General features: G+C 36.9%; 2 protein-coding genes across 4 annotated transcripts in view; one reads left to right on the top strand and one right to left on the bottom strand.

The window, feature by feature from the left end:
• LOC133664405 (GA-binding protein alpha chain-like) overlaps positions 1–9,087 on the top strand; it is a 20,560-nt gene extending 11,473 nt beyond the window's left edge. Inside the window, exons 7-10 of one of the 2 annotated variants that reach the window (XM_062069010.1) lie at positions 290–346; positions 454–576; positions 4,321–4,513; positions 8,356–9,087. In XM_062069010.1, the coding sequence (XP_061924994.1) occupies positions 290–346; positions 454–576; positions 4,321–4,513; positions 8,356–8,572 (590 nt within the window). In that variant the 3' untranslated portion in view covers positions 8,573–9,087. The remainder of the gene's footprint in view (positions 1–289; positions 347–453; positions 577–4,320; positions 4,514–8,355) is intronic. The other variant, XM_062069011.1, reaches the window with a different exon arrangement.
• The window catches only part of LOC133664400 (amyloid-beta A4 protein-like), a 26,203-nt gene continuing 14,689 nt past the window's right edge, over positions 8,189–19,702 (bottom strand). The window contains exons 11-18 of one of the 2 annotated variants that reach the window (XM_062068984.1): positions 18,254–18,382; positions 18,068–18,167; positions 17,665–17,732; positions 17,389–17,524; positions 17,266–17,319; positions 16,127–16,218; positions 15,891–16,037; positions 8,189–13,062 (exon numbers count right to left, since the gene is read on the bottom strand). In XM_062068984.1, coding sequence (XP_061924968.1) covers positions 12,961–13,062; positions 15,891–16,037; positions 16,127–16,218; positions 17,266–17,319; positions 17,389–17,524; positions 17,665–17,732; positions 18,068–18,167; positions 18,254–18,382 — 828 coding nt within the window. In that variant the 3' untranslated portion in view covers positions 8,189–12,960. The remainder of the gene's footprint in view (positions 13,063–15,890; positions 16,038–16,126; positions 16,219–17,265; positions 17,320–17,388; positions 17,525–17,664; positions 17,733–18,067; positions 18,168–18,253; positions 18,383–19,702) is intronic. The other variant, XM_062068985.1, reaches the window with a different exon arrangement.

Here is a 19,702-nt window from a genome sequence, read left to right as displayed (position 1 = left end):
TATATATATATATATATATATATATATATATATATATATATATATATATATATATATATATATATATATATATACATATATATATATATATATGTGTATATATATATATATATATATATATGTGTGTATATATATATATATATATATATATATATATATATATATATATATATATATATATATATATATATATATATATATATATATATACAGATATACAGATATAGGTAAATATATATGATTATAGGTTCTGTGACTTTTTTGCCGAGTGAACGTTTTAATTTTTCAGATGTGTTGGCGAGCCAGGACCAGTCTGGAGGGGATGCCACGGTCACAATTGATCAACGTGAGTTTTGCTGGCCAATAAAAGCTTTTTTCCCCCGAAAGCATCTGACTGCTTTGTTTTGATCGGTGGACAATCTTTCTTGCCCCTCACCCCCGCTCGCTCTCCAGCTGTGCAGATAATCCCGGCTCAAGTCAGCACACCCACTGCCATTAAGGTGATGAAGCAAAACCGTGGGCCTCGAACGCCTCGCATCTCAGGAGAGGAGCGCAGTTCACCTGGCAACCGCACAGGTAGGCCCACGTCGATACCCATCTGCTGCTCTCTGTCACGTATTAATACACAAGATGGGTTGGAACGTACAGTGGAACCCTAAAGGTCAGACACAATTTCAAAGTCATAGGCTGGGCGATATGGCTGAAAACTGTATCACGATATAAGTGTTTTATATTGGTCGATAGCGATCATTTTTAGGGATGTAAAAATATTAAAACTCTCAGGGTACAATATTATTACGGTACTATTAAGGCTATAGTACAATATTATTGCAGTAATGTAAAAAAAAAAAAAAATTAGTGTGGACAATTAAAATGTCTACTTATGTTAAGGATAATCACACTTACTGTAAATAAACACAAACCTAATGCTCAAATGTTTGGTATCCTATTTATTACTACCAAGAGGTATTTTTAAAGTGCAAAGAACAGTGAAGGACCAGTGTTTCAAGTAACAATCAAGCGTTAAAAACTTTCAGTTTCAGTCTTTAATCTGACATTGTAAACCGGTTGTCATGAGGAAAACGGCGTGGCGAAGTGGGTAGAGTGGCCGTGCCAGCAATCGGACGGTTGCTGGTTACTGGGGTTCAATCCCCACCTTCTACCATCCTAGTTACGTCCGTTGTGTCCTTGGGCAAGACACTTCACCCTTGCTCCTGATGGCTGCTGGGTGAATGTGGAAATACTGTCAAAGCGCTTTGAGTACCTTGAAGGTAGAAAAGCGCTATACAAGTATAACCCATTTATCATTTATTTATAATTTGAAACGCCTCGAAAATTCATGTTTAGCCTAGCATACATCTTGGTTTAGCGTCAATAATCTTTTCCGGGTGATGATTTATCAAGTGATTTCTCATGTTGCTCGTATTTCCAGACTTGTAGACAATCACGGTCTGGCAAGATATGCAAACTGTATTTTGCTTGTCTGTCACGTTTTCTTCTCTTTATTTTCCTTGACTGCAAAGCCAAAATGCGTCCAAATGTCCGATTTTATATTTGCGGGACAATCCATTCACTTGAGTTTTCCGTTGTGCTCCTATGTGTTTGGCGTTATCTTTTACTGAGCTGCGCTGCACAGGGGATTATGGGAAATGTGGTTTGCTTCTCAGACTGGCTCACTCAGTGCCAGAAAAAACTACACCCGCGAGTGTACTCCCAGCTATCGTTTATCGTCACTCAACCCGGCATAGTGAGAATTTTGAAACCGCGGTAATGCAGTATTTACAATACCGTTACATCCCTAATAATTACTGATATTTTTTATTACCTATCGAAAATAAGGACCAAAAGAAAAATATATTAAATGTAACCATTTTTATTTAAAATATAAGCTTTCTCTGATTATAATCCCTTCAGCTAAAAAGGCATAAAGTAAAAGAAATGTCAACACAACCATGGAAAACAATCAACGCAAACACAACTCTGAAATCACAATAAACACTTAACAATAACCTCTTAAAATGAAGGTGGAAAAATAAGAAATATGTTGAAAATGCTTAACAAAGTGTAAGAAAATAGAGTGCAAAATGTGAAAATGAAACAAAGAGAAACCTGAGAAGAATATTTTCCTGCAGGTTTAGTGCCAGGAAATTACAGCTGTACTCTAAAGCATGAGCACTGGTGGTGTGTATTACCAGTCTTGGTAGCGACAAACCCTTTGCATAATTTACAGACCACATTAGTCAGACTACAGTCTGTTATAGAAAAAAAAATGTCATACTGTCGAGGTGACTTTTCCTGTTTAATCAATAATTTATTTGCTCTCTGCAGCAATAATTTTTAGTTTTTGTTCTCACTCCTTGCAAATAATCAACGGCAACACAAAAAGATGGCGCAACCAAAAGTGATACTGTTACATGATTGGCTATTAGCGTGTCACACTCTCTGCTCAGTGCTCACTTCCTGTGTTACTGAGTTACCAGAGAGCGAGTGTCTTTCTACGAAGAAAAACAATTAGCGAACATGCTGTCAAACGCATTTTTGATATTGATTACATGTCTATTCCAATATATATTGATATCATTTCATCGCCTAGCCCTAGGTAATATTATAAAGCCCTAGGTAATATTACAAATAACAATAATCAGTCCCAAGGATAAAATGCGGCCATTACAACATCTTTATTAAATGCACAGGCAATGTTTCTTTTGTGTCATACAAGTCTAAAAATAAGTCAACCACTGAATAATGAAAGTAAACTAAAACTATTCACCCTTTGATGACAGGTATAAAGTATAAAAATACAAATATATATAAGTGAGTGAACTGCTGAATAGTAATACCCAAACATTAACAACCAGGACATGTGACACAAATTGTGAGTGTGTGTCTGGAAGGTGAGTCTCTTCACATCCTTACACTATACTTTGAATAGTTTTAGTGTCCTAAGCAGCCAGGACAGAGACACGTGTACCACTTGTTTTGTTCCATTTCCAGTTCTACGGCCATCATGATATTTTTGTCCTCCTTGCCATCACGGGTACCCTTTCATTGTAAAAGCAAAACAGTTTATTATTTTGAAGCTTAGATCTTGCGTGATGTCCCGAAAGTTTTTCCAAGTTGTACTTCCTGGTTTATTCGATACATTTGCTTCCAGAATAATAATAATTAGAGATGTCCGACAATATCGGACTGCCGATATTATCGGCCGATAAATGCTTTAAAATGTAATATCGTAAATTATCGGTATCGTTTTCAAAAAGTAAAATTTATGACTTTTTAAAACGCCGCTGTACGGAGTGGTACACGGACGTAGGGAGAAGAACAGAGCGCCAATAAACCATAAAGGCACTGCCTTTGCGTGCCGGTCCAACCACATAATACCTACGGCTTTTCACACACACCCAAGTGAACATCCATACAGGTCACACTGAGGGTAGCCGTATAAACAACTTTAAGACTGTTACAAATATGCGCCACACAGTGAACCCACACCAAACAAGAATGAAAACACGTTTCGAGAGAACATCCGCACCGTAACACAACATAAACACAACAGAACAAATACCCAGAACCCCTTGCAGCACTAACTCTTCCGGGACGCTACAATATACACCCCAACCCCACCTACCTCAACCTCCTCATGCTCTCTCAGGGAGACATGCTCTCTCAGGGAGAGCATGTCCCAAATTCCAAGCTGCTGTTTTGAGGCATGTTAAAAAAAAGAATGCACTTTGTGACTTCAATAATAAATATGGCAGTGCCATGTTGGCATTTTTTTCCGTAACTTGAGTTTATTTATTTTGGAAAACCTTGTTACATTGTTTAATGCATCCAGCGGGGCATCACAACAAAATTAGGCATAATAATGTGTTAATTCCACGACTATATATATCGGTATCGGTTGATATCGAATCGGTAATTAAGAGTTGGACAATATCGGCAAATCGGATCTCGGCAAAAAAGCCATTATCGGACATCTCTAATAATAATAGTGGTTGTAGTTTCTACCATCCTAGTCACGTCCGTTGTGTCCTTGGGCAAGACACTTCACCCTTGCTCCTGATGGCTGCTGGTTAGCGCCTTGCATGGCAGCTCCCGCCATCAGTGTGTGAATGTGTGTGTGAATGGGTGAATGTGGAAATACTGTCAAAGTGCTTTGAGTACCTTGAAGGTAGAAAAGCGCTATACAAGTATAACCCATTTATCATTTATGTAGTTGTAGTTGTAGTAGTTCCAGAATAATAGTAGTAGTAGTAGTAGTAGTAGTAGTAGTAGTAATAATAATAATGGTAATGCAGCAAATGTCTCTTGTGGTTCCAGGCAACAACGGTCAGATCCAATTGTGGCAGTTCCTGCTGGAGTTGCTGACGGACAAAGACGCAAGAGACTGCATTTCCTGGGTGGGCGAGGAAGGGGAGTTCAAACTCAACCAGCCTGAGCTGGTGGCACAGAAGTGGGGCCAGCGCAAGAACAAACCCACCATGAACTACGAGAAACTTAGCAGAGCCCTCAGGTGTGTTTCAATCTCCTTAGACTAACTGCACCCCTCACATTTCAGCACATTACACTACATTATAGCTACATGAAGTAAATTGGATAGACTTTAAGAGCGGGGTCCCCAAACTTTTTGACTCGGGGGCCGCATTGGGTTAAAACAATTTGGCCGGGGGCCGGGCTGTATATATATACATATTAGATATACTGTATATAGCGCACTTTCCGCGCCGAGATGTCACGTTATCGATGAGAAAATACATTTTTAGACAATATGATTTGCCTGAGCGGCTAGGAGACACCGTGAGTAGCAAGCGGTACAAAGTGGATAAGAAAAGACAGAATTTATTTTATTTTTTTATACTTGGGACTTCCCGCGGGCCTGATTTGGACGCTGGCGGGCCGGATCCGTAGTTTGGGGACCCCTGCTTTAGCGTGTCAGTGTGCAGCTTCTATAAGATCGTAGTTTTCATTTCATGCTGCGATGCGTGTACATTATAACGCGCACATGCAATTACAAATAACTCCAGTCCTGTAAGAAGTGTGTGCTGACTGTAAAGATAGGTATACCGTATTTTTCGGACTACAAGTCGCAGTTTTTTTCATAGTTTGGCCGGAGGGTGCGACTTGTGTGTGAAATTATTAACACATTACCGTAAAATATCAAATAATATTATTTAGCTCATTCACGTAAGAGACTAGACGTATAAGATTTCATGGGATTTAGCGATTAGGAGTGACAGATTGTTTGGTAAACGTATAGCATGTTCTATATGTTATAGTTATTTGAATGACCCTTACCATAATATGTTACGTTAACATACCAGGCACGTTCTCAGTTGGTTATTTATGCCTCATATAACGTCCACTTATTCAGCCTGTTGTTCACTATTCTTTATTTATTTTAAATTGCCTTTCAAATGTCTATTCTTGGTGTTGGGTTTTATCAAATAAATTTCCACAAAAAATGCGACTTATACTTCAGTGCGACATATATGTTTTTTTTCCTTCTTTATTATGCATTTTCGGCCGGTGCGACTTATACTCCGGAGCGACTTATACTCTGAAAAATACGGTACTTAAAGTGTATATCAAATGTTTCACCATATTGTGTTAAACCTACTTGGCCAATCGCTGGGTTGCATATGACATCACGTCTGTTTTTCTTCTTTGCGGCTTAATGCACATGATGGTCAAGCAGCTTGAGTGTAGCATTGAAACAAGCGAGAGTGAGTGGGCAGAAAATGCCGTATTGCTGTTCTGTTCTTCGGTGTTCCAGTCGTTCCAATTGAGAGATAGGAAAGAGCTTTCATGAAGTCCTGAAAGAAGTGGTTCATAAAGGTAATAAAGTCAGGGGAAAACGAAAGTGCGTCAAAGGAATTGGCTTTTTTAAAATATCACTTTCATCATCTTGTGGGCAGCTGAGATAGGCTCCAGCGACCCCAAACATGGGACATGGGGTAGAAAATGAATGGATCATCTTGTGGAATCCAATCGGACCGTGCTTGTGTCTGCAGTGATCACTTTGTAAAATGTTTGCTTGAACATTTGATTTTTGAGAGGCCTTTCTGTGATGTAATCAAGTTCATTCTCTAATATATTATCAGTGTTTGAGAGCAGAACTAAACCTAAATAAAAGACAAGAGCTCTCATTAGTCTTTGTTCTTTTGTGGATGCTATGTCTAAAAATAACTACGAAGACCTAATAAACTAACGTCATCTTAAGTCCTAGTAATAAATATTGTAATTGTTGGTTCAATTCGCTGTGCTTTCGTTGTAGATTTTTATAATAGAAACTAAGAACTTTAATTGTTGTGCAGAAAAGTCAAGTGCTTTATTTGACACGGATGACCACATTACAGTGTCCTTAATACAATAATAAAGTAGATCAATAAATCTCTTGTAGGCTTAACAGCATATACTCAATCTTGATATCGCTAGCAAACATTGCTGAACAACAGGGACATCTATAGCTAAATAATGAGACAAAATATGAACTTCACACCACAAGAACAACTGCAGATGACAAATATTTGTAGCAAGAAGTCAACTGCAAACAAACTTAACCTTTTTCTCATTCGCGTCACAATCACAGCAGCACAGCACTTATGTGAATCAAATACGTTACTTACCAATACACGAATAAGTCCAACATTGTCTTTCAAGAATGAATACTTAATTTGTGGACCCCTCAGATGTAAAGACATAATGTGCCTCCAATCTTTTTCTATTTAAATCCTTGTAAGTGTCCAAGGAACTGAAGTCAAGGCGAGCAGTAACATCTTGGTGATGATGAATGGTTTAAATCTTTAAAAAAATATTTTTCTCAAGAGAAGTGTCCCCACGCCATCCCATTTTGAATATTTTTTTCATGATCACTTGTAAATTTGCTTAGAAATTTTTGAAAGTACGCTGAAATCTGCACTGATGCAGGTAATTAAACAGTAGCCTAATGGGACCCTAGACCACCACCTGAAACCCAGAAATGCCTCTCGGTCACGTGCTTGCAACGCAGCAATAAAGCTGATTCTGATACTGCATCAGAAAAGGGAGCCGCTAAAGTACCCAGCATGCCTTGCGCTCACTTTTATCAGTTAAAGTTACGTGTTTGTTGTTAAGGCTTTGTCGTCGTTACCCAAATAGAATGGCGCTTTATTGTCGTGTATCAATTTACATGTTAACTTGCTTCTTTTTGATTCAAAGACTCAATCGGTCGATACCATATTTTACGCACTTTGTCCCACAAATGATTGCCGATAAACAATATTATTGTCAGCATTATTGAGGGAGCAAACCAAACATTAAAGTAATCATAATATATAATAATAATATGGGCTGCTTGCATTGCAGCAGGACCATAATAAATAATAATGCAAGTATTCGCAAGCAACTTTTATTACCAGTAATCACTACTTTAGTATTTTTTTACCTTTGTAATTGGAAGGTAAACAAACATTTTAAAAAATTACTCTCACTCTTTTTTTGGCAAAAAATTGCCCTTGATTATCCTGAAATGCTGTTTTTTTCCACAGTTGGAAAAAAACGTTTTTTTGTTACTGCCATCACTTTCCAAAATTTGTCGTGTGGGCTCATATGACTGGAGTGTTCACTCCCTTCGTCTCATTTTCCTATTGAAGAAACGTGTTCCTTTGCTGAGAGCATTTGCATAATTTGCTACAATGATATGATTTTCTCTAAAAAGGCTCAAAAATGTATACTTACTAATTAATAAACAGTTTTGTTTTAAACGTCCGTCCATCCATCCATCCATCCATCCATCCATTTTACAATATAATTACAACACTTTATGTACATATTTATATACAGATTTGAACAATAAGTTATTCACTGAAATATATTTATTAATTGTGGTTCTTACAAAAAATATATCTTATAAAACATAAAAGCTAAAATGTCTTTTAAAGCTCTGCCCCTTTAATTAGTGCATACTAAATAATTTAACTTTAGCCTACTACTACAACCATATTATTTACCAGCAACATAAAGTGAAACAGAGGCAGAGGTGTCCTGCCACAGTCAGTAACAAATAAACAGAAAACAGTAGTGGTCAAATACAAATAAGGCAACAAGAAAAGTATCCTATACTTCTCTTTTGTAAAGTAAATCTGAACAGCCTATATGGGCATCTACATCTGCTATATTATTTGCCTGAGAAGCTGGACAGGACAAAAACATTTTTTTATTTTATTTTTTTTAATTTGTGGCGGACGTAATTCTTTCGTGGCGGGCCGCCACAAATAAATGAATGTGTGGGAAACACTGACAGACATGGCAATATATCGATGCATGCAAAGTTCTGGTAGTCTTCATTTATCGTTGGATTTCACATATTTCCCGCAGGTATTACTACGACGGCGACATGATCAGCAAGGTGCAAGGCAAGCGCTTCGTCTACAAATTTGTGTGCGACCTGAGGACTCTGATCGGCTACAGCGCCGCCGAGCTCAACGGCCTGGTGACAGAATGCGAGCAGAAGAAAATGTCGCGGATGCAGATGCACCACCAGCCCATCACCACGGTGACGCTGGCCACCACCACGCTGGACAAGGACAGTTGAAGGCCATGTACAAACTCTCCTCTGAACTCTTTACCTTCTGACACGCCAAGTTTGTTACAGCTTTTTAAACCCGAAGAGGGTAAAATGTCCGCATGTGATTCACGGTGAAACGAATGCTTGAATGTGACTGAACTCATGTTAACCCGTCTTCCTCGTCCGTAGCGTACAACAGCCCACTGTACATAAACCCACGCTTCATGTTTTTGATAGCCGCGACGGCATGTGTATTTTCATATTTTTTCCTTTTATAGAAATACCCTTTTTGTATTTTTATTTTAGTCCATGTTCCCTACATTTTTGGACCCTTTTTTTTTTTTTAGAAATAAAGAAAAATGTCCACAAGGAGGGAATAAAGTGGCAAGCATTTTTTTCTGAACTGTATGTTATTCATTAATTCACAACATCTGCCAGGTATATACATTCAAAATTTTATTCATGATATTGTGGAAGTAGAAACTTTTTTTTAAGCAAATTTCATTTAACTACACAGCGAAATGGGGGGGAAATATATATTTTTTCTTTTGAATGAAACATTTACCTGAATAAGATCTTTAATCCACATGTCAATGTGGTGATATGATATGTGTGTTGAAGACAGAGGGGACAAGATGGCGGATGCTTGCTTACTTACAATGGGATGAAGAAACAAATAGCAGAAAGGGGAAATTAAAAAATACAATCCTAATCCAGTGGAACTTCCAAAGCTAGGCGATAACCATAGAATGAGAAAATCGAACTGAAAACACAGGTTGCCTTATCTTCAATGTCTGAAGAATAAACCATGCAAACCAACAGATGAGTCTTGTCAATATTACAACTGTCGACTATTCATAAAAAAAATGTATATGTATTGCAATCTTTCACTTATTTAACAAAGAAGTCTTGAAAAGACATGTTCAATATTCAGGGTTGTCTTATATTCGGGTCAATAATTACTGTGATCAAATATATCATGCAGCTTGGAAGCACAATGGCCAACTTGCATGATAATTGTCCATAAGAGAGTATTTTCTTGACCGTGCTTAGTTTTACTATACAATGTGGTGGTGATGTTTCCCCATTACCTCACACAAAAAAGACAGGAGTGCATAAAACGCAAACAGTATAACACAATCATCTTCCTTTCGGATACTAATACAACGTCATATATTACATAGAGTATTTGTATTCTTTGCCCATGCAGCTAAAGCAACAGTGAAGCATGGAGATCTTTTTTAGAAACAAAAAATAAAAGAGCGGTTTAAAGCGAGTATTTTTCTTCCTCTTCATATCACACAAGGTCACAAAGAAAGACACTAGAAATGTACAATCCTGACAAAAGGTCCTAGACAGGGGGGGGTCCAAAATGCAGACCATTTTTCGTGCTTTGCTTGTTGGCCCTCTGCACATTTGTAAAATAAAATACAATGATTAAACTATAAAGGAGTTATATTACTAGATATTGCGCAAATTTTCTTTGTCACCCTATTTTGACAACGAGGTGATTTTATGCAGAATGCTGGCGCCAGCAACTCATTCAGTAACTACAATATGGAATGTCGGAAGAAATTGCGTGTAAATGCAAAAAAAGCCCAACATGGATTGGTAGCACGGTGGCCAGATAGCAACATTTGACAAAATATACCACACTAAATCGCCTATCAGCAAAACAAGCGAAAAAATTTGCATTCCAACATTATCGTGCTAACAGTTAGCATCTATCAAGCACTGCCAAATATATGCAAAATTAGCTTTAAAAAAGCTAACATGCTAACAGTTAGCATGTGTCAAATATCAAATTACGACTCTTAGATGTATAACTGAAATTTTCTGGAAAAAAGCTAACATGTTCATTTTAGCATTCTAACAGTGAGCATTTGTCAAGTAATACATTATATGACTGACGTGTGTGCCTGCAAAATTAACTGAAAAAGCTAACAGTTAGCAGGTGTAAAGTATCAAATTATGACTCTCAGATGTATAAAATTGTGAAGCTTTCTGAAAAAAATTCATTTTAAGCATTCTAACAGTTAGCATGTGTCGAGTATGAAATTACATGACTGATGTGTGTGCCTGCAAAATTAACTGAAAATGCTAACAGTTAGCATTTGTGTAAAATATCAAATTATGACTCTGAGATGTATAACTGGGAAATTTGCTGGGGAAAAAAGCTAACCTGCTCATTTTAAGCATTCTAACAGTTAGCATGTGTCGAGTATGAAATTATATGACTGATGTGTGTGCCTGCAAAATTAACTGAAAGTGCTAACAGTTAACATGCATCAAGTACCAAAAAGTCTATGACTCTGAGGTGTCTACCAGCAAAAATTAGCTATACAACAACTTTAACGAGTTTGGAATTAGCTGAAAATGTTGGTCTTTCATCAATATGAATTGGTTCAGAAATGTAGGAGGAAAAAAACCAGTCAAAGAAAGGCTGGAATAAGAAAAATAATACCTACATCAGGGCAGTGGTGCGGAATTTTGATGCTTGTCAACATTGACACAAAATATCAGGTTTTCAATAGATACCGAGGTTTTCGGCGAAAATTTTCACCAAAAATATATCCTGGTTTTAGTAGCTAAACCCGCATTGACGACTCCCTTGTTTTAATTGAGTACAGCTGCAAAATAGCCCCCCCCAAAAAAGTTGCGGTTTAATCAAAGTCAACAAGAGACCGTGTTTTCACATTGTCATTGAACGCACCACACTGTTAAGTAAGTCTAGCCATACAATCCAAGGGCTTCTTCATTCCCGTCAAGAGTCCTCAGTAAAAAGGTCAAAAGTGATGTTAAATGCTCATTTCTTCATTTCCTTCGTTATTCATATGCATTTTGTAGTGTTTTCCGTGTGTAAATTGATCATTATTATTTTGAAAAAGTCTTGTCCGTGTGTAAATTGATAATTATTATTTTGAAAAAGTCTTGTCCGTATGTTAAATTATCAGTATTATTTTGAAAAAGTCTTGTCCGTGTGTTAAATGATCAATATTATTTTGAAAAAGTCTTGTCCGTGTGTAAATTGATCATTATTATTTTGAAAAAGTCTTGTCCGTGTGTAAATTGATCAATATTATTTTGAAAAAGTCTTGTCCGTGTGTAAATTGATAATTATTCTTTTGAAAAAGTCTTGTCCGTGTGTAAATTGATCATTTTTATTTTGAAAATGTATTGTCCGTGTGTAAAATGATCATTATTATTTTGAAAGTCTTGTCCGTGTGTTAAATGATCATTATTCTTTTGAAAAAGTCTTGTCCGTGTGTAAATTGATCATTTTTATTTTGAAAAAGTCTTGTCCGTGTGTAAATTGATAATTATTATTATGAAAAAGTCTTGTCCGTGTGTAAATTGATCATTATTATTTTGAAAAAGTCTTGTCCCTGTGTAAATTGATCATTTGTTCGTGTGTAAATTGATAATTTTTATTTTGAAAAAGTCTTGTCCGTGTGTTAAATGATCATTATTATTTTGAAAAAGTCTTGTTCGTGTGTAAAATGATAATTATTCTTGTGAAAGTCTTGTCTGTGTGTTAAATGATCATTATTATTTTGAAAAAGTCTTGTTCGTGTGTAAATTGATAATTATTATTTTGAAAAAGTCTTGTCCGTGGGTAAATTGATCATTTTTATTTTGAAAAAGTCTTGTCCGTGTGTTAAATGATCATTATTATTTTGAAAAAGTCTTGTCCGTGTGTAAAATGATCATTATTATTTTGAAAAAGTATTCTCCGTGTGTAAATTGATCATTTTTATTTTGAAAAAGTCTTGTTTGTCTGTAAAATGATCATTATTCTTTTGAAAAAGTCTTGTGTTTGGGTGTCAAACAGATTTCCTATGTGAGAAATAGCTTGGCTTTTCATACGATAGTGTGTCCAGGAGCAGCCTGATCATGAAACCCGAGGTAGCAGTACTTCAGTTCATCACAACGTTGGACGCCCCTGATCTGAAAGTTCTTGTATGCTAACTGTATCCGCCATGCACGACATCGACTTAACAGCTAATCGCCTTCTTCATATGTTACACTTGAAAAAACCCCCGCCAGTATTCATTCTTATGTTTGTTTTTCTTTCATTTTTTTTACAATGTTGAAATATTTAGCGGATAGTGCTGTATTGACACGATTTTCTTCATATATTTCTTTCTCTCTATATATACTGTATATCTATAGTCAGTCAAGGAGTTGTGCAAGGGTTCAGGTGTGGCTAAGATGTGCAGGTGACGCGGAGTAACCCTTGTCTGCCGAAATTAGTGTTAGTATACGCTGTGCAACTGGGGGATCCGCACGGCTCTGTCCCGCAGCTCCTTCACTTTAAAACCACGGCGATTCATCCAAGTCAAACGTTTAAAAACAAACAGAAGGGTGGAGAGGAGCAAGACAGGAACAGAGCCTGCGGAGTGGTTGGCTTTTGTTTAGTTGTGGATCTGCTCGAAGAATTTGTAGGTGGGGTTCTCGTAGCCGTTCTGCTGCATCTTGGCCAGGTGACGCTCCTCTGGTGTCACCGCCGCGTCCACCTAAAAGAACACACGCTTAATAGCGGTAAGGCAGCAAAAGTCCCCTGAGAAAAACACACTTGGGATCCTTGAGGAAAAGCTATTAAAATAAAATAAAAACCTATAACTGTTCTATTAATTTATGTAATATTATTTCACATTTGTAAGTCATTCTATGTCATGTTTCATAATCATTATTCGTCATATTCATTCTTATTTTATTCCACACGCTTTGTTATTTTTGGAGCAGATTTTTTTTATAAAAAAAAAAAAAAAAAAATTTGAATAATACGTAATGTAGGATATAGAGAACATACAAACCCTTTATTTATTGAATCAAAAATAGTAAAATTCAACGACTTGGTGCATTTGCAAACAGCTAAAATGATGTACAAAGCAAACTACAGTATAACCTGCTAGCCAAGAATGTACAACAATTCTTCTCAACAAAAGAGGAGACATATAACCTTGGAGGAAAATCTGATATAAAACAATTGTATGCACGTACAACACTTAAGACCTTTAGTGTATCTGTATGTGGAATTAAATTATGGAATGGATTACACAAACAAAGCATTAATATTATTCAGTTAAAGAGACTGTTCAAACTACAAGTGTTCACTAAGTACAAGAACAATTATGATGAACATCTTGAACCTTTAAAAATACATATATATTATTTTTGTATCTAATATTTGTTTATTTACTTACTACTTACTATTATTTATTTATTGACTGTTCAATTACAAACAGAGAACAGGGGAATGGGACCAAACTGTAACGAAACAACTGGAAATATGTGATGCATTGCATTGTAAGTGCACTTTTGAACATTTTTTACTTTGATATAGGAAAAGTTCTATTGAGATCTCTTTTTTCTGTGTTTGTCCTCGCCACAAACATTCACACACCAGTGTGGGAATAAAATGGGTGAAGAGTCTTGCCCGAGGACACAACGGCAGTGACTTGGATGGCAGAAGCCGGATTCGTACGAGGAGCCCTCCAGGTTATGGGCGCCGTCCCTAATGCCATCAGCATTGACTCAGGCAAAAATACTGACTACTAAAATGGCTTAAATGATACATTTTCAATAGTATTCTATAATATTGTGAAAATATGACAATATGTGGTGGTGTAACGGCACATGCTTTTGCCTTTCATAGCAGATGGCATGGGTTCAATTCCCAGGCATCAGAGGTAAAAATGAAACCAAAAGCATTAATGCGAATGACTTGCTGTGGCGACTTCTGACAGGGAAAAGCCAAAATTGGGGGTAAAAAATCATAAAAATATTACATATTTTGTTATATTTGTCTACAAATTAATAAATATTCAATAGTTTTTACTTTGTACATAGAAACACATTTTTTATGTAACACTTTTACTTTTGCAACATATTGACTGCATTTACAGAACATTTTATTTTTCTCTTAAAAATCTGACTTTTTTCCTCCATGCTTTTTTTCATTAAATACTTTTTTCCCTCTTAATATTATGTCTTTATTTCAAGACAGTTCTAATTTGATTTCTAGTCTATAAGCAGCAAATGTTTTACCACACAATACCAGTGTTGCGGATAATTCATGGATTTTCCAGGTTCACAAGCCGACAATAATCTTAGCCTTCTCACATCAGACCAAGGAAATTGTTCACATTTAGCGTCTTATGGACTCACCCTCATCATGAAGGAGACGCAAAAAATGCACACCACGCAGCCCTAAAGCCGAAGACGGAGAAGGGCGAAGACTTTTACGAGGCAACTGTAAGCCAAGTTACAGGCAATGTTTGTGTTAAATTTGTAATTGAACACAAGTGCCTAATACTATATTAATATTTGATATTTCAATGTGTACTCCTGCGATTTATAGGCTTGTGTGGCCAATTTATGTACAACAATGAGGTGGGTGTGGCTTACATTTAGGTGTGCTCTGCAGCCTAAAACTGTGGTAACATTTTCTCATTATAATCTGACCAGTGTTTCCCATACATTCATTTATTTGTGGCGGCCCGCCACGAAAGAATTACGTCCGCCACAAATTAAAAAAAAACATGAACATTTTTTTTTTTTTTTTTTTGTCCTGTCCAGCTTCTTAGGCAAATCATATATTTGATGTAGATGCCCATATAGGCTGTTCAGATTTACTTTACAAAAGAGAAGTGTAGGATACTTCTTTTGTTGCCTTATTTGTATTTGACCACTACTGTTTTCTGTTTATTTGTTACTGACTGTGGCAGGACACCTCTGCCTCTGTTTCACTTTATGTTGCTGGTAAATAATATGGTTGTAGTAGTAGGCTAATGTTAAATTATTTAGTATGCACTAATTAAAGGGGCAGACCTTTAAGAGACATTTTAGCTTTTATATTTTATAAGATATATTTTTTGTAAGAACCACAATTAATAAATATATTTCAGTGAATAACTTATTGTTCAAATCTGTATATAAATATGTACATAAAGTGTTGTAATTATATTGTAAAATGGATGGATGGATGGATGGATGGATGGATGGACGTTTAAAACAAAACTGTTATTAGTTAGTAAGTATACATTTTTTTAGCCTTTTTAGAGGTAATCATATCATTGTAGTAAATTATGCAAATTACTCGATGATGTCATGGTGACCACGCCCATAGCCACGCCCCCACCGCCACAGGTATCTTGGCAGTTTATGGGAAACACTGCTGACTATTTATTTCTAATATCATAACATTACAACATTTTGTTTATGTGATGAACTGAGCTCCATCCGTGTGGCTTTAATCTGCTCAGTGCCGCACTGGCATGGAAACGGGAGTTCAGAACATTTCACTGTTTGATAAAAATGGGTATTTGTGGTGTTCCTTTACCTCGATGACGCCGTGATGAATAGAAGTGTATTGCTTCTTCCTCAGCATCACCAGGGTGATGACAATGACGGTCGCTATGACAACGCCTCCCACCATCAGCCCGATGATGGCACCTTTATTGGAGCCCACATCCTCAGCAAAAAATACCTGATATTTAAAAAAAATAAAATAAAAAAAGTTAATGGGTGTAAACAAATCTAATGATGTTCCTGAGAAGTAGTGTAAGGTTTTCTGACCAGTTTTTGATGGTGGACTTCATAGCCAGCACTTTGCCTCTCCTTTGTCTCCAGTCGCACTTGGGGCATCTCTTCTGGCTTCAGGGCAGACCCTTTAAAAATTTAAAAAATAGTGTGATGATAACCATATAACAGGAAATTTTAACTTATTGCAACATGGAAAAGTTTTAGAATTCCGAATTCAGACACTAAATAAATACACTTGTAAAATACACCAGTGGTTCTTTTATTTATATGCAGACATATATATATGTATGTACGTTTGTATATATACATGTATATGTATGTATATACACACACACACATATACATAAATAAACATACATATCCACACATACATATATAAATATATACATATGAATATCCATCCATCCATTTTCTACCGCTTGTCCCTTTCGGGGTCGCGGGGGGTGCTGGAGCCTATCTCAGCTGCATTTGGGCGGAAGGTTAGGTACACCCTGGACAAGTCGCCACCTCATCACAGGTACATATATAAATATATATACACACATATAAACATATATACCAATATATACATATATACACACATATATATACCGATATTTACATACGGTACATACACATCGATTTATACATATATACACACATACATAAAAACTTATAAACACATACATATATAAACATACATACATACATATATACATATGTAAATCGTCATATATATATATACAGTATATATACATACAAATATATTCATATACATACATACATATATATATGTGTATATATATATACATATGTATATATATATATATATATATATATATATACACACACACATATGTATATATATGTATACATACATAAATATATATTTACACACATATAGATGCACTACGCAGCACTTATTTTAGCAATACCCAAAAAAAGGCCACTAGGTGGCAGTATTACGCTACAAACACGGGTGAGCTGTTTTACATAATTGTAGTTGTCTTATATTCTTTTTACACTTTTATGGGAGTTTTAAATGCTACTTAAAATGTGCAGTTAGTAATAATAGGTGTCATGATGGGGATAGTTTGACACTGGAACAGATTTATCTACTTTACAAAATTTACAATTAGATTTCTTTGTTTCACATGTTGAACTTTAGATGTTGGTGAACTTGTAATACTTACCAGGGTGTGTGGGTAGTCCTCTATCTGGAACTGGGCGAGCATCGACAGGCTCAACTGTGAAGAAATGTAACCAATTTATAATAAATGATCAGCTTTTTAAAGTGTTTTGGGTGTGTGTCTTACCGTGGTTCTCAGTGTTGGGCTGGTTGAAGCTCTCAGGGTGGATGAAGCCCAGCCTGTCGAGGCTTGGGTCCATAGGAGCGAAGCTGTAGGCCTGGTCGGGCATGAGGGCGTCGTTCCCGTAGCTCATCCTGTCCACCTTGTTCACGTTAAGATTATAAAAGGACCTGTTAACTCCACGTGTGCTGAGTCAGATCACAGTGTGTGTGATCCTGTATTTACACGTTCATTTAGTGGGGGCGGGTGAGAGAGAGGGTGGGTGGCTGCGACCCGACTCACCCTGGTGTCACTCTGCAAGGAAGAAACCTGCTGAGACAGCTCGGACTGGACTCTCTGCACGATGACAGCTAGGATAGATATGCAGCTTTAATGCTCATATTTAACATATGAAATAATTAGGACACCCAGTGGGGTAAATGACATTAGTGGCTCCCCCAGTGGGTGCACATGAGTACATATTACTTAAGCAAATTTGCTCTGATGGTCAGTTCGTCAAAAATAATCAATCGTTTTCCTTTATGTGTGGTTTATTTGTAGCCTGTGTTGGTTACTTCACAGGCCACTTTCTGGTTGGCAATGAATGATGTGACGATACATTGCGCTATTATTTTTCATTGTGGTATATTTTTTAGCAGTCCCTTTTATGCAAGATGTTTTTTGTAAAGATGATGTTGAAACTTACAGACTTGGTTGTGTATCTCGTTGGCCACAGTGGGCACTTTGTAGAGCAAACCCAGGGACTGGTTCATCCTCTCGTCAATCACACGCAGGTGGGTCAAAACCTGCAGAAGGCGAACAAAAGTTGACATGCTTTTATTTAAAAAAAACAACAACATTATATTTAAAAAAAAATCATTAGGCGGCATACCTGAGGCCGAATCTGCGCAGCCTTCTTGGGGTCGACCGTTCGGACGTGCTCGTAATGTTTGACTGTGTGCTGACGGTCCTTTTGCTCGGCCCGGACGTACTTCTTCAGCAGGCTCAGCACCTGGCGAGGCTGGTGAGGTAAAAGTTGGACTTTAACATTTGAAAACAATATGCACTGTAAAATGCTGTAATCATTAGGAAGCGGGCAATAATTGGAGGGATGCTGTAATTCATGCAGCATTTGTGATATAGAGTAGAATACGATTTACGAACCCCTCATTGTACAAACTTTTTGATTTACGAACTACAGATCAAATGAATATATGCTTTGGTGTACAAACCTTGTCTTTGTGTACAAACATTTTATCCACCCGTTGTGTGTCTCGCGGCACAGACATTGTGGGCGGGCTGATCGAGCTCCCATCCTCATTCAGTCAGCAGTGCTACTATTAGCTATTGTGTTACTTTTTGAGTGTTTTTAGCCTTTTTACATAATTTTTTGGTTTGCCAGCTCTTTTTGCCCTGCATTAGAAAAGTGCCCTTTTTGCTGGCGCCTCTAAAAAAAAAAAAAAAAAGTATGAATACAAATTACGCACATTGTAAATAATTATCCCCAAATATGTTTTGATATCTGACAGGGCATTTATTTTTGAGTTCTTGTTAGAATTCTTCCCCGGTCTGCTAAACTGCTTTCATCATGAGGCCACGCCCCCCATTTCTCTCCTTCTGATGCAATGCTGATCTACTGTTTTTTTGGAAACTTTTATTAGTAGATTGCACAGTACAGTACATATTCCGTACAATTCACCACTAAATGGTAACACCCGAATACGTTTTTCAACTTGTTTAAGTTGGGGTCCACGTAAATCAATTCATGGTCTACTCTTTTTCTCAGGAAATCCTGTGTTTGTCCATCTTTCCCGACGTCTTCCCGGTGCCGTTTTGTTTGTTTTTGCTACTGCAGCAATCAAGTCGCTCGACAAGGCTCCATCCGCAGCAGTCGGAGCGTGGGCTCATTAATGGAGCGCCGTGAGTTACATTTTCCGTGATCCAAACAAATAATGCGACATAGATGGATGGACATGAAGACGACAGAAAATATATCTCTGCTAAAAATCCAAACTTTGGGTAAATATCTTGACAAATAAGAGACTTATTTTATTGAGGTAAGGAAGAGCAGGCAGCAGCTCACACATTCTTATACTTTCTGTAACATGCGGGAAGAAATGCTGACAGCCTTGTTGAAAAATTTCTCAACTATAATTCTCAGGGCATTCAATCGATTGCAACTAGTCAGACCTAGTCTGACCAATCTAAGAACTAACATAAGAAAGAGCTTAAAAAGTAGATGTGTTTCTGTCAGGGGGGTTCAACTGTGGAACAGCTTGGATGATTCCTTAAAATGTTCCAGTTCCTTTCACACATTTAAAAAACACTTTAAGACCAATGT

The sequence above is a fragment of the Entelurus aequoreus genome, linkage group LG14, assembly GCF_033978785.1.
Source record: "Entelurus aequoreus isolate RoL-2023_Sb linkage group LG14, RoL_Eaeq_v1.1, whole genome shotgun sequence".
Classification (NCBI taxonomy): Eukaryota; Metazoa; Chordata; class Actinopteri; order Syngnathiformes; family Syngnathidae; genus Entelurus; species Entelurus aequoreus.
Note: the sequence above shows the minus strand (reverse complement) of the source record. Positions and strands in the feature narration are given on the sequence as shown.